We start from the raw sequence: 14,238 nt of genomic DNA on the forward strand, positions 1-14,238 counted from the left end.
ATGGCTACAGAACCGTTAGCTATGTGTATGAGAAGAAATGCAAACATAAAAAGGTCAGAAAATTAGTAACCAAGAACATAAAATATCACTTTATGCAGATGACATTCTTTGATATGTTGAGCCGAAAATGCAATAGGCAAGGCAAGACAAGGAAAGTTTATTTATATAGCACATTTCGTACACAAAGACAATTGAAAGTGCTTTACACAAGGTATATAACACATTACAGACATACAGAATAAGATAAAACAAGCACAGATCCTGTACAGACCAGCGGCACGTGTGTTCTTTGCACTGTAACACTGCGACACGGTTCAATTAGTTAATTCCATTACGTTGCTTAAATACCACAAGGTAATAACGTTACTTACCGTTAAAGTTTGCAGGGCAGCAGAAGACGTGTTACTGTTTACAAATCCGTTACTAACACAGGCAAGTTTGGAGCAAATAGTGGAATGTTAAGTTTCACTTTTGTTTTCACAGTCTGTGGAGACTGGATTGGTACAATGCTGCTGGTCTGCACATCTCCAAATGACAAACATGACATGATGTGAGCATCAGAGATCGATTTAGATCAATTTCTATACACTGACCAAGTTGATTTTGTGCCTCTGTATGGGAAACTGCATCTCACAGTCAAAGACGCCCTCTAGAGGCCATCTGACCAAGTGCATTATCTCACTAAGCATCCCTCACTGACTGACTGACTGACTGACTGACTGACTGACTGACTGACTGACTGACTGACTGCCTGACTGACTGACTGACTGACTGACTGACTGACTGACTGACTGCACCTTGTGATGCCCTCAGTTGCACCATGGGAAAAACAAAGAGATAGTGTGTGAGAAGAATTCCACACATTCTAAAAACACCGGAACAACTTGGGTCTCTGGATACAAAGTAAATTTAAATGAATCTAATGCATGTTAGACAGTATTTAATAAGATAGCACTTTATTCATCCCCTTGGGGAAATTCAGGATAATGTACTCCCCTCCCACACACACAGGGAGGTCAGGGTCTGCAGCTGGCAGCGATTCAGTGTTTTGTTCAAGGTCACTTCAGCAGGTTGGGGGGGTTGAACCCGGGTCTCTCTGCTTCTCCTTATAAATATTAAAAATCAAGTTCTAACTCTAATGCATTTTCAAACGATTTTAAAAATTGCTTTTGGATGGGTTACTGTAAAAACTTACTGTCATTCATTTCAATGTAACATTTACAGTCTTCCTGACAGCCTTTATAAAAACACACTTCATTTACACAATATTGGCTTTACTCTGTACACAGCATCTGGATACATTTTAATGTGATGCAACTTAACATAACATAACATAAGTGTACTTTAACTGTATACATTGTCACTGGGGGAATGGAGCACTGTTACCTGCAGTGTCAGTAAATGTCCTGCTCTGTCCAGTGAGGTTTGGGTTTAGTGAAAGAAGGAGAGAAGAAGTACAAACTGTGTGGCTGAGACACAGAAATGTCTCAAACTAAAGAGAAAGTAAGAAAAAAAATCAAGATGACCAACAGAGATTCAGATGAACTGAACAACAGAAACCAGAACCTCAACAAGACAACATGCCGAAATAACAAGAAAGAGAAATCTAAATTGTGTTGAAGTCTCTCCAGTTCGGCTGAGTCTGTAGAAACAGAGATAAAGAACTAAACCCCGAGCCTCCTCCTCGCTCTGAACACGTCTGGGAAAATGTGGATTATCAGCAGCTGAGTCCGGGCAGAGAGGAACGACAACACGCGTGTTCCCGGCCGGGATTACGCTGACGCGGGTTAATAATTGGTGAACGTCTCGGGTATAAAAGAGGAGCGGAGGCTGCAGAGGACCAAGCTGAAAACATGGCCTTCCTCTGGATCCTGTCCTGCCTCGCCTTCGCCGGCGCCGCCTACGGTGAGCTGCTCACACATCAGGAAGGGTTTTACATTCAGATGTGTGCCTGTTCATGTCCTTCACATTACGACCTTACAGTTATTTGTGTGTGGTGTTCTTCTGGGATGGTTCTGAAATCAGAGATAAATAGAAACTTTATTAATCCCACAAGGAGGAATTGGAGTATTGAGAAAGATTTAAAAAATTAAAAGACAGTAAAGATATGAAAATATAATACAAAAAAATATGAAGAGGCAATACACCTGACTAACTTTGAATTTACATTTCCCAGAGATATACACAGGTTTGCACGACAGATAACAGATCAGGATATTATAAAACATTTAATTTGTATGTAAATGACATTTGGAGTGAGATGCAAGATGTCCACGAAGCAAACTTACAAATGAATTGAAAAATAAAGAATCAATGATGAAGCTGTAGATCTATCCATATATTATACATTATATATTATATATTATATATAATATAGTAACAGTTATTTAAGTTGCTGTATGATCCTTTATATTCTGACTGCTGCTGTGTTTTGTCAGCCGGTCTAACTGTCTGCCTTCAGATTGTAGTAATGTTTTCTGCATGTATCAGTCCAGCAGGACTGACTGCTGCTAGCTGTGTAATAAGCAGTGTGTGTGTGTGTGTGTGTGTGTGTGTGTGTGTGTGTCAGGCTGCGGCTCCCCAGCCATCCCTCCAGTCATCACTGGTTACTCCCGCATCGTGAACGGTGAGGAGGCGGTGCCTCACTCCTGGCCCTGGCAGGTCTCCCTGCAGGTAAACACACCGCAGCACACACACTTCCTGCTGATTAAACACACACATCAGTTCACATCAAATGCTGATTTAAAATTATTGGATTACATACTTCTGTCACAAGGTGGCAGCAGTTCATTTAATTTCAACTATAAAGACAACACACAGCAGCTGACATGCAGCCAAACTGTTGCATGAAAAATATTACTTTGCCTTCAGGAATGCAAAATATAACTAATACAAATTTAGAAAAAAAAGAATTGCTTGCTGTAATTCATTACTCTGTATTTCATAAATAAGAATGGTTTTAGTCTCCAAAATGTTAGTATTGTGTAGTCTAAGGCCTCAGGTTGGTTTATAACCTCAGCAGCATCTCATAATGAGTTATATTTCTATGCCAGACATTATTTATCATTTTCAGATTATGGAAATCTCAATTTGGAATGAAACTCTGAAACTGAGTTGGACAGATTTTTGTTCTGTTCTTAATAAACCAAACCTTCAGCAGTATAAAAACAAACTGACCCACTAACTGTTCAGACACACTGACAAACATAACTGGCCTGTAACAAGCTGCTTCGTTGACTTTGTTGACTTGGTTAAGTTAATGCCTTCTTCCTTTGTTGGGAAAAAAACAGTCAGAAATTTACAGAAGGAATAAAATCAGATGAACTTTATTGATTCCTGAGGAGAAACTGAACCAAACCTCCTTGAGCTTGAATCAGTCCAGGAGGTTTAAAGAGTGAGCGCTGCTGCAGACCACAGTAAACCTTCACTGCTCGTAGTTCTATCTGGATTTCTTTCTGTCTCATTCACCGTTCTGTGTTTTGATCCCAGGATTACACCGGTTTCCACTTCTGCGGCGGCTCTCTGGTCAGTGAGAACTGGGTTGTGACGGCTGCTCACTGCAACGTCAAGTAAGTCGAGGCAACGAGCAGAAGAAGCCTGCTGCTCTGGGGCAATAGCAAATTTCAATATCGATCGGAAATGTCAAAATCAAAACGTATTGTAAACGTATTCCAATGAGCCAGTTTATTTGTCTACAGTTACAGTTTAATGTCAAATCATCTACATTTTAAATAAAAGATGAATTTAAAGGAGTCATGAGAATAAATGGAAAGGGAAAGGGTGAAGTCAGAATATTTTCTTTTATTTGTTGCTTTGACAAATAGCTGTGGAGGGGAAAACACTGAACTGTATTGAGCTGAACTGACTGAGCTGATATGAAATTAATCAAACTGAATACGATTGAACTGAACAGAATAGGACAGAGTAGAGTAGAATATCACTGAATTGAAGTGAATCAGATTGAACTGAACTGCTGTCTGCTGTCTGGTGCAGGACGTCCCACCGTGTGATCCTGGGTGAACACGACCGCTCCTCCAGCGCTGAGGACATCCAGGTCATGAAGGTTGGCAAGGTAAACTCTGTCTGTCCCGGATAGAATATAGAATATATTTATATCTGTTCCACCAGCTGACCCTCCCGCTTCCCCCCGAAGGTGTTCAAGCACCCCCGCTACAACGGCTACACCATCAACAACGACATCCTGCTGATCAAGCTGGCCAGCCCCGCCAAGACGGGCGTGCGTGTTTCCCCGGTGTGTGTGGCCGAGACCGGAGACAACTTCCCCGGCGGCATGAAGTGCGTGACCTCCGGCTGGGGCCTGACCCGCCACAACGGTGAGGGAGGCTAACACACACTCTGAAGACCAGCTGCGTCTAAACACACATTCAAACTGTGAGCCTGACCGCCACAACACACACTCTGAAGACCAGCTGCATCTACACACACATTCACACTGTGAGCCTGACCGCCACAACACACACTCTGAAGACCAGCTGCATCTACACACACATTCACACTGTGAGCCTGACCGCCACAACACACACTCTGAAGACCAGCTGCATCTACACACACATTCACACTGTGAGCCTGACCGCCACAACACACACTCTGAAACAGTGGAGTTAAACCATGGAGGCTGAGAGTCTGCAGGTTTTCCTTCCAACCAAACTACAGCAGCTGATTTCACTGATTAGCAGCTTCAAGCAGAGAGGAGGAACTCGGAAGGCTGGAAGGAAAACCTGCAGACTCTCGTCCCTCCGTGGATCAGGTCGGACACCGCTGGACTGAAAACTCTGGGCTTCATCTGGGTTTTTCTAAAGTCCTAAACAAACCGGATCAGTCTTAAGTCCTGTTCACATGGGACTGGTATCATGTAGAGACTTCATGTAATTCATGAATTCCCTCCCAACCTCTGTGCTTCATGAAACACATTCACACAGGATAATGATTAGCTTGGTTCAGTCGTCTGATTTAAATCTTGTATGTTGCAGCTCCTGACACCCCCGCCCTGCTGCAGCAGGCTGCCCTCCCCCTGCTGACCAATGAGCAGTGCCGTCGCTTCTGGGGCAACAAGATCAGCGACCTGATGATCTGCGCCGGAGCCTCCGGAGCCTCCTCCTGCATGGTGGGTGACAGTGGCGGACGGCGGCCATTTTGATGTCAAGTCCCTTTCAACGCCGCACAGTCAGACCGGGAGAATATACTTCAGTACAGATAGAAAAAGAAAATGTTCTGACGTTTACAACATCAACTTCAGTTCAACAGAGCAGAGTACATATGTACAGTGGAGAGACAATGCAAAGTGCAACACTGCCATACATACATCCAGAGTCATGATTCGTTTACTGAGCTTTTTATTTGTTTTAGGTTTAGTTCAGTTTAGTTATTTGCACAAATAAAGTAGTTGAAAAAGAGAGGAAAAGAAATACAAACTGTGCAGGTGACACAGAGGAACCTTGATGGGCTTGAACAGTGAAAGCATCTCACCCCAAGGAAAAAAAACACAAATTAGACAGAAACCAGGTGAAAATACACATGCAAAGATAAAAGTTTCAGACCTGCTGCATATGTTTCCTCACAGCAGCATCACATGCATTAGAGCCAGAGGTGCAGCAGCTCAGTTCTCCTGCAGCTTTATCAGCATCACTGCTTGATGTTTTGGTGCGACTGGTTTTCCTCCTGCTGTGTTTCAGGGCGACTCTGGCGGCCCCCTGGTCTGCCAGAAGGCCGGAGCCTGGACCCTGGTCGGTATCGTGTCCTGGGGCAGCGGAACCTGCACTCCCACAATGCCCGGCGTGTACGCCCGCGTCACCGAGCTGCGCGCCTGGATGGACCAGACCATCGCCGCCAACTAAATCCACCTTCATACTGTTTTCAGTTTCATCCAGACAATCAATAAAATGAAAGTCTAGCTACAAGCTGGTTGTGGTCTGTTGTTTTTAGAATTTATTTCCAGTGTGAAGCAGGAGGGTGTGTGAAGTTTATATGAAGTGTCTATGAAGCTGCAGCAGGGGAGTGTTGCACTACTGGCAGACCCAACACGCCCTAATGCAAATATGATGCCAGAAATAGGAAAAATTTGTGTTTTTGCTATTATCGGTTGTAATTTTCTACATAATTTGGAAATGATTCTTTTTTAAAAATCATACCATTAACATTATCAGATTTTGATCAACAGCTCCTTAATTCCCCTTTCACACCAGAGGAGGTTCCTGCAGTTGTTAAATCTACACAACAACAGGAACCAGGACCAGACAGGAACCAGGACCAGACAGACTCCCTGGAGAATTGATTGAATAATAGTCAGACAGCCTCTCTGCTGCTGTCACTGGATACAGAGAAAGCGTTTGACAGAATTGAGTTGACTTTTCTGTTCTCTGTTTTATCAAAATTTAAGTTTGTTTTTATAAACCTATTTATAAAACCTATTTATAGTAATCCCAAGGCTACGGTTTCAATCAATGGTATTTGCTCAGCTCCACTATCTTTGGGCAGATGAACAAGACAAGGATGCCCACTCTATAGCCTATAGAGTGGGCACATAAAATATCACTTTATGCAGATGACATTCTTTTATATGTTGAGTCTGAAAATGCAATGGGTAAGGCATAGGCATTGTGTATATAAAAATGCTGTAGCCTTCTTTATTGTTCCAATATGGAAGGAAAATATCTATAGAGTTGAATGCTGTAATCACTGTAATGACTAGCTGAAGTCTTCATCCTCTTGGTTTTGCATCTGGGATTCTTCTGTTGTTTCCAGATTTAAACCTGTCCTGTACAACAAGGCCAACAGCACTGCATCACAATAGTAGCCTAAGATCTGGCATATCACTGTGAATAAAATCTAATTTTACACTTTGGTTTTGCACAAGGTTTAATCACAAACCCCTCTGATGTGTGTATGTTCATCATGTTCAAATGTGAGGTTAAAAAATGAGATCCCATTTTGAAATTCATGTAGGCCTACTGTTGATTTTCCATGTTTTACTTTTGTTTAAGTACATGGTACTTATTTAGTCTGATCTTCAGACTGAACGTCCATCTGGTTCCACTCCATTATTCAGCTGAGATTTCCTCCTCGTTAGCCGTTTTCTGTGTGGGGGGGTCGATTTTCCCCGAACCGATCACTAGTGACCGACGTATCTGAACCGATCACTAGTGAGCGCCGTATCTGAACCGATCACTAGTGAGCGACGTATCTGAACCGATCACTAGTGACTGACGTATCTGAACCGATCACTAGTGACCGACGTATCTGAACCGATCACTAGTGACCGACGTATCTGAACCGATCACTAGTGACCGACGTATCTGAACCGATCACTAGTGACCGACGTATCTTGATCTTATTAAACGAAGCTTCAGAAACCCTTGCCAGAGTTCAACTAAAACTGAAGTAGGTTTTATATTAAATGGATATTATATTAAACATTGCTTTTCTTAAATCCATACACTGGATATTGTACATAAAATGTGAGTGTTTATTTCTGCAAGTGCCTTTTCACAAGTTGTTGAACTTTAAATAACTGTTTGAATTTGAACCACAGTTTGTTGGCAACAGGTTTGAACCGAACACCAGGCCTGGTATCTGTCAGTATGAAAAATGAGGAACTGAAATAATCAGTCAGCTAGCCTAGTGTACTTCCTTTACCATGTGGTGAGTACAAGGGCGTAACTTTGGTTTGAACACTGGGAGGGGTTGAGATGCATCGACCCTGACAACACCAACCCTCTAGGGGGGTCGGGGGGTATGGCCCCCACGGGAGATGTTTTTTAAAGAACAGCTGTGAAATGATAATTTCTGGTGAATTTTAGGGGGAAAATACTTAAACAGACTATACAGTATTAAATAAGAAACTGACCTGGAAAACCTACAGTCATCCCAACATTATAGCAGGCTTTTTCCATTTTATCTTTGTTTTGGTTGTACTGCTGTGTCTGTGATTGCCGCTATTTTTTCCAAAACAGATGTAGGAATGCCTACAGGTTGAACTGGGTTGAACTTTCTGTCTGTGAAAACGGATGGAAATCTGATGGAGATGGACGCATCATCAGTCCTGTCCGGATAACAGACAGCTATTTTTGAAAATGAATTGAAATGAACGGAGATAACGGATCAGTGTCGCCGCGGCTAACGTAACTTAAATACCACAGGTGATAACGTTACCTGCCGTTAAAGTTTGTAGGGCAGCAGAAGACGTGGATATCTGTAAATCGGCGGAGAGTGGGAGTCAGTGGCATTTATCAGTGTGTGGGACTGAATGTGGCATTTAACCCATAGACGAGAGGCCAACTCTTAGTCAAAGACGCCCTCTAGAGGCCATCTAACGAAGTGACATCTAATGAAGCGACAGATATATGACTGACTTCATCGTGTGAACAGAGTGCAGAGCCAGAAAATGTTGAATATAGACAGATAGATGATGAGCTCCCATGCAGATGACAGAAACAGACCTGAGAGGAATGAAGAGGAATACAATTGAATTGCAAGATGTTTTCTACAGAGCAATGTTCAAATGGAGAGTGACTGTAATGGAGCCTCTGGCGTCCATAGAGGTCTGCAGCTCTTGGCAATGCCCACACAGCTATATGACTATGATATAGGATTACTAATCCTACTACTGCCAAGACTAATACTAATTGTAATACTAATACAAAATATATACTTAAATTAAGATTGCTTGGTTGATACGGAAAAGTCCTTAACGTGTGCTTAATACAGTCCCTTCTAGGAGTATATATTTTTATTATTGTTACTTGATTACTGCCTTATTATATATGCACATGAACCTTAGAAGTCTCACCTGTCCTGCTCAAATCCTCTTTCAATATGAAGGAAGAATACACACCTCTCCTCCATTCAGTCTATTTAACACACAAAGGCAATTGGTTGTGACTACTTAAGTGAGACTGAAAAACTTCCTTTTTCTTCTAACTTCTCCTCAGCAGCAGGGTGTTTTAGGGTGTACAGTTAGAAATAGAGGAGTTTGTCTGAAAGGAGCGACTGGCTCAGCTGAGGGTGAACAGAGACATGGAAGCTGTGTTCGGACTGTTGATGATGCTACTTGGAGTCTCTCATGGTGAGCTGTTTCACTATTTGTCACGTATTAATATTCATGATTGTATATTGTGTGAATAAGCTGCTTTGTGTTGAACCAGTAATCCATAATGGTGAATGAATATAAATACAAGATAATTATTGATAAAGTATAGTCATGAGTATAGTTTAATCTTTATCAGAGTGTGTTCTGAAGCTGAATGAGCTTCCCTGGCTGGAAATGAGCTGTGTGTTCTGGAGAATTGCCCACTTTTGTTGATATATTAATTTTAAATCAATTCCCAACTAGTGTGAAAGTGATATTTGAGATCCTTTAACATTCAATAGCTTTTTACTATTAAATTATTTTGTAGTAGCAATGGTGTAGGAATTCAGGAATGAATTCACATAAGTATGTATTGATATACAGTATCACAAGTACAGCCCACTGCACATTAATGTATTCAATGATACTTTCAGGACTGGACATCTTGGCCTTCGACAGTTCCTGTCTTTGAGTATAGAAGATCAACAATACTACGAGGATTAACTCAATCACAAAATGCAATGAAAATAGTCATGAATAATCAAATACTATTGAGCAGTATAGATATATAGTAACACATAGAATCAGTTTCAAGAACATATTAATGTCTCTGCATGACCATGAGTAAAAAACTGTAGCATTGGAACTTCCAAGGCGAGACAGTGGGAGGCTGCAACAGTCTCACCATTTAACCTCTTCTTCCCTACCGCCCCCGCCGCTGGCTCCATCATTACAAACGCAGGTCGCACGGCCGAGCTTTGTTCAAACCCACAGAACTTTATTTTAAATTCTAGTCAAGATAACAAGTTTTCCAAAGACACCAAATGTGTCAAGCTGAATTACAGGGAAATGTGTAGAAAATGATGCACAAACATCTACATTTTTTGCATTTGATGTAATGGTGCAGCCATAAAAACATGGCATCTTGCATTTTAATATTTCATTCAATATAAGCAGCTAGAGCTTCAAGAAAGCATTGGAATGAGCAGATACAGAATATGGATGTGACATAGTTGTATAGGAAGTTGTTTTTTTTTCTAACTTTGAAGCTGCTTCAGGGGAAATTTAAGGGGAAAGTCAGCTAAAGTCAGGGAACATGGGGTTAAATGAACAGTCTCAGTGTTTGTGTGGCTGTGTTTCCCAAGAAGAACCTCCTGTCTGCATACTGTGGTCTGACACAGTCAGCTACAGCAAACCTATTACTCACAATATACCCCTATACACTGTTTCATATTCAATACACGAATATTTTCCCACACCTAAAATCTTGGATATGGATATTGATTGTGATATTTACTTTTTTTGTCTTATTTTTTGAATTTCTAGGTGTGGAAACCTACTGTGACGGCAGACAGAATGGAGCTCAATGTTTCGGAGCTCTGGGAGGAACTGTGGTTCTCCGACTGATCACTCAGGCCTCAGAAATGTGTGCATACAAATGGATAAAGAACAAAAATTTCACAGTTTTCATGGTGAAAAATAATAAGGTTGTGGTTAATGAGTTAAAAAGCAGATCCTCCTTTACTCCCAGTAATGGAACTTTTAGGATAAGTAACATCAGCTGGACTGACAATGCTGAATATTCCCTTCGCATCTTTAATCAACATGGACAGCGTATTGCAACACGAAAACTACAACTGTCCATTCAAGGTAAATAATTACTCTTATGAACCGTTGGAGAAATTGGAAATAATGATAGGCCACATATTCCAGTATCTCATAGCCACTTGTCAGTTTGCAGCACAAAGTGGAGGACATGCTGTCTCTGTTTGGGTTTATGGGAATACTCAATGTCAGTAATTTAACTGTCAGTAATATGATGTGTGATTAATATATACATTTATAATACAATGTCAGTAATAATGTTAATTATAAATAAATTATTTAAAAAATATTCTGCAATATTAAACTAGTTGACAAATTCTTATCCTGTGTTTATATTTTAGCATTGCAAACAAATGCACACCTGAAAATAGAAACATTGTACATGAATATAGTTGTACATCAGTGTTGTCATTTGAAAAACGTATTTCTCCAATTTTGGTGATTTTCATGTTTTCACCTCAATTGAAGGATTACATACATTTTCCATCCTCTTGGGTTTTATGAAACCATTTCAAAACCCACTGGATGAACCCAAAAAAAACATGGTGGTCAAACTAAACACAAGGCTGTTCTTCTGAGTTCCTGAAAAGTTGACATTTTGGAGGTTTTCACACAACAGTGATGACACACTGACTTCCACCACATGACTCTAATTGCATTGTAAAAGCTGACAGATTCTGGCAAAGTCAAAACTGATCTGAGTCTTTCCCCCTCAGCCCCCGTGTCCTCCCCCCTGCTGGCCTCTGAGTGTCTGTCCCAGGAGGAGATGAGGGTGTCCTGCTCCTGTGAGGGGGACAGTCCTCAGTACAGCTGGACTCTGAACGGACACGCGCCGATGGACGCCGAGCTCGTCTCCGGTGATAATGAGACGAACAGCATCACTCTGAAACCAGGCCTGTCGGGACAGCTCGTCTGCTCGGTCAAGAATCACATCAGCAGCGCCACTGCAAGCAAGAACATATCAGCCTGTGAAGGTGAGCCAGAACGTGAGTATGAAAATGTGTGACGCTGATGAACATGACACTGATTATGATAACACTGCAGACTCACCATGGGTACTCAGTCTGCATGCACATGCCTACCGTGTTCTCATATTCATTGAATGCACCTTATCCAATGGGACGTACGTATCGCAGTGGGTGCTTGCAGCCACAAATACCCTGTGTATTAAACCAGCAACAACGAATCCAACAACAACAGCCACAAGCACAATCCAAGAAACTGAGGCATCCACCATGGGTAAGCAGACTGGCATCATAGTGTCCTTTAGACCCTCCAATCAAACCGTGGCTCTCCCCAGCACAGACCCATGGTACATTAGTAAGATGGTTCATTTTGCTGCAGTGGTTTCATTAACGTCATTTCCATTTTGTATTTGTCCTTACATCTCCTTGAGACCACATTTCATTAACAGGTTAACTTAACACCTGATCTCTTGTCATTTGAACAGAGCACATCCCGGCCATAGCTCGTTTACTGTCAGCAACGGTATTTCTCTTAGTGTCTGTGGTGGGAATCTGCTGTGTTCGGATGAAAATGAAAAACTCAACAGCTCAAGGTCCAAAACAACTTTTTTCATCATCATTACATTTAGAGTGCTATAAGAATTTCATCTTTTGCATGTACAGTAGTGTTGTGCACATACAGTATATGTAGCCAGCTGTAGAGGTGGGATATTCAGAAACCGATATGCTGTAGTTTACCCTCAGATGTGTTGAGCGTACGGTGAACCCAACAGACAGTGTGGCTTACATTGAACACATACCTTGGCTTGTTACCACTGAGCTTGTGTAATCATGTCATGTTTAATATATGTTTGGGCCACCGATTGATCTCCTTCCCTCCTCTCCACAGATTGTGAAAATGCCCAGGATGCAACCTACGCTAACGTCAGGATCGAGTACAGAGGCGGAGACAGGATTATTTACACGGGGGGTCCAGAGGGTGGCCAAGTCTAGCATTTGGGGTCCGAAGACCATCAGCACAATAGTGTAACTATAATGCTAACTATAAAGATATGATTGTTTTTGTCACGGTTGTGACTTTCAGTCCCTTTGTTCATTGTCTAGGTTTTGTATTTCTTTGTGTCTTGTTTCCCTGTCTGGTTCTTTTAGTTCTATGTGTACCTGTCTGCCCCAGCTGTGTCTGATTTGTAATCACCTCCCCATGTGTATATTAGTCTTGTTCCCCAGTCAGTCTTTGTCGGTTCATTATTTTCTGTCATGTGTCTGTTAAGTGCTCCCGTCTTTGTTTACCTGTTGTTTCCTGCACCCGTTATATTAAACTCCCAGTCTTGGGGTTTGATCACTACCTGCCTCGCTGTCCTGCATTTGGGTCCTCACCACACCTCACCGTGACAGTTTTTCAGATAAATATTGGGAAACCCTTTTGTTGACTTGCAATCTTCCATCTCCCTTGAACACATGATTGCTTTTCATCTATTGTGTGGCCAGAATTCAGCAATATACAAATAAATAATGTTATGACCCTGGGTCATAGTTTGTGTTTGGGTGTGTATTTGTGTTGTTTCTTCCTCCCTGCCTGAGGGTGGCGGTGTTCACCCCGTTTGTGTGTTCTCCCCAGAGTGTCGAGTTGCAGGTGGCGGCTGGTGATTGGACGGGAGGCTGATGGCGCCTACTTCAAAAAGGGCGTCTGTCCGATGCCGGCTCACTCCTTCTCCTTCCTGGCTCCCAACCAGACCGTGCTGTGTTCTGCCACATGAATGTTGTCTTGACCTAGTATTGTAGACTGTCCTTGTTGTTAATTCTGTATATACCTTCTGAAAGAGCAGTCCCGGTAGCCGTAGGGGTGAGAAGCCTTTTTCTTTGTTTTCTTTTCTCTTGTTTATGTTAGGGAGGCAGGTAAGCTGCTTGTATTTTTGTTTTCGCTTGCTTAAGTTAGGTAAGTTAGTTATTTTTCATTAGAGATCGTTCTGTTTGTTATTTTGGCTGTGCTCCCCCCGACGCTTTTGCTACCTTATTGAAGAGGTGTTTAATAAATCAATTCTGTTTGGACTGCACCTGCTGTGGCACTGGTCATCTTTGGGAGTGGGGAAAGAGGGGAGTCACTTTTGTGCTATGCTCGGTTTTCCCCTAGGCCGGGCGTAACATAAATTGGGGGCTCGTCCGTTCTTTTCTCATGTTTCGTCGGGTAGGTTCGGTAGGTATTTTGACCTATTTTTGTTTCATAATTTTGGTTGACACTTTTTTCTTGAGTGGCACTATGGATTTCGATTTGGACGGTTTTGCAAGAAATCCTAGTTTGCAGCAAGTGAATAAATGTAGAAAAGTGGATTTGATGCTCATTGCGAATTTGTTTAATGTGCAAGTGCCGGTAAATGCGAGGAAAGAGGAGCTGAGAGAGCTCGTGGTTGAGAAGCTGGAGGAGGGGGGTTTGCTTGAGGGTTCATCCACTCCAGAGGGAGAAGGGAAAAGTGACGTGGAGCTCCGAGGTCTAGTGCCGCCCGTCACGCCCACTACTCCCACAGATCCTCCTATTACGTCGGGGATGGCGGCTGAGGAGCTCCGGCTGGCTCTCCGCATTAAAGA

General features: G+C 42.2%; 2 protein-coding genes across 2 annotated transcripts in view; both read left to right on the plus strand.

Annotated features, from left to right (window-relative positions):
- Positions 1–13,657, plus strand: part of LOC139933341 (uncharacterized) — a 41,017-nt gene extending 27,360 nt beyond the window's left edge. The window contains exons 4-8 of the mRNA XM_078283344.1: positions 10,412–10,735; positions 11,407–11,664; positions 12,141–12,248; positions 12,545–12,681; positions 13,274–13,657. Of these exons, the coding sequence (XP_078139470.1) occupies positions 10,412–10,735; positions 11,407–11,664; positions 12,141–12,248; positions 12,545–12,648 (794 nt within the window). The 3' untranslated portion in view covers positions 12,649–12,681; positions 13,274–13,657. The remainder of the gene's footprint in view (positions 1–10,411; positions 10,736–11,406; positions 11,665–12,140; positions 12,249–12,544; positions 12,682–13,273) is intronic.
- On the plus strand, positions 1,308–5,907 carry LOC144538020 (chymotrypsin A-like). Its single transcript, XM_078281847.1, has 7 exons — positions 1,308–1,905; positions 2,570–2,673; positions 3,490–3,569; positions 3,994–4,072; positions 4,154–4,334; positions 4,992–5,125; positions 5,694–5,907. Exons 1-7 carry the CDS (start codon positions 1,854–1,856, stop codon positions 5,853–5,855), a joined length of 792 nt encoding a protein of 263 aa, XP_078137973.1. The 5' UTR covers positions 1,308–1,853; the 3' UTR covers positions 5,856–5,907.
- Positions 13,658–14,238: the final 581 nt, after the last annotated feature.

This window comes from Centroberyx gerrardi, chromosome 1 (assembly GCF_048128805.1).
Source record: "Centroberyx gerrardi isolate f3 chromosome 1, fCenGer3.hap1.cur.20231027, whole genome shotgun sequence".
NCBI lineage: Eukaryota > Metazoa > Chordata > Actinopteri > Beryciformes > Berycidae > Centroberyx > Centroberyx gerrardi.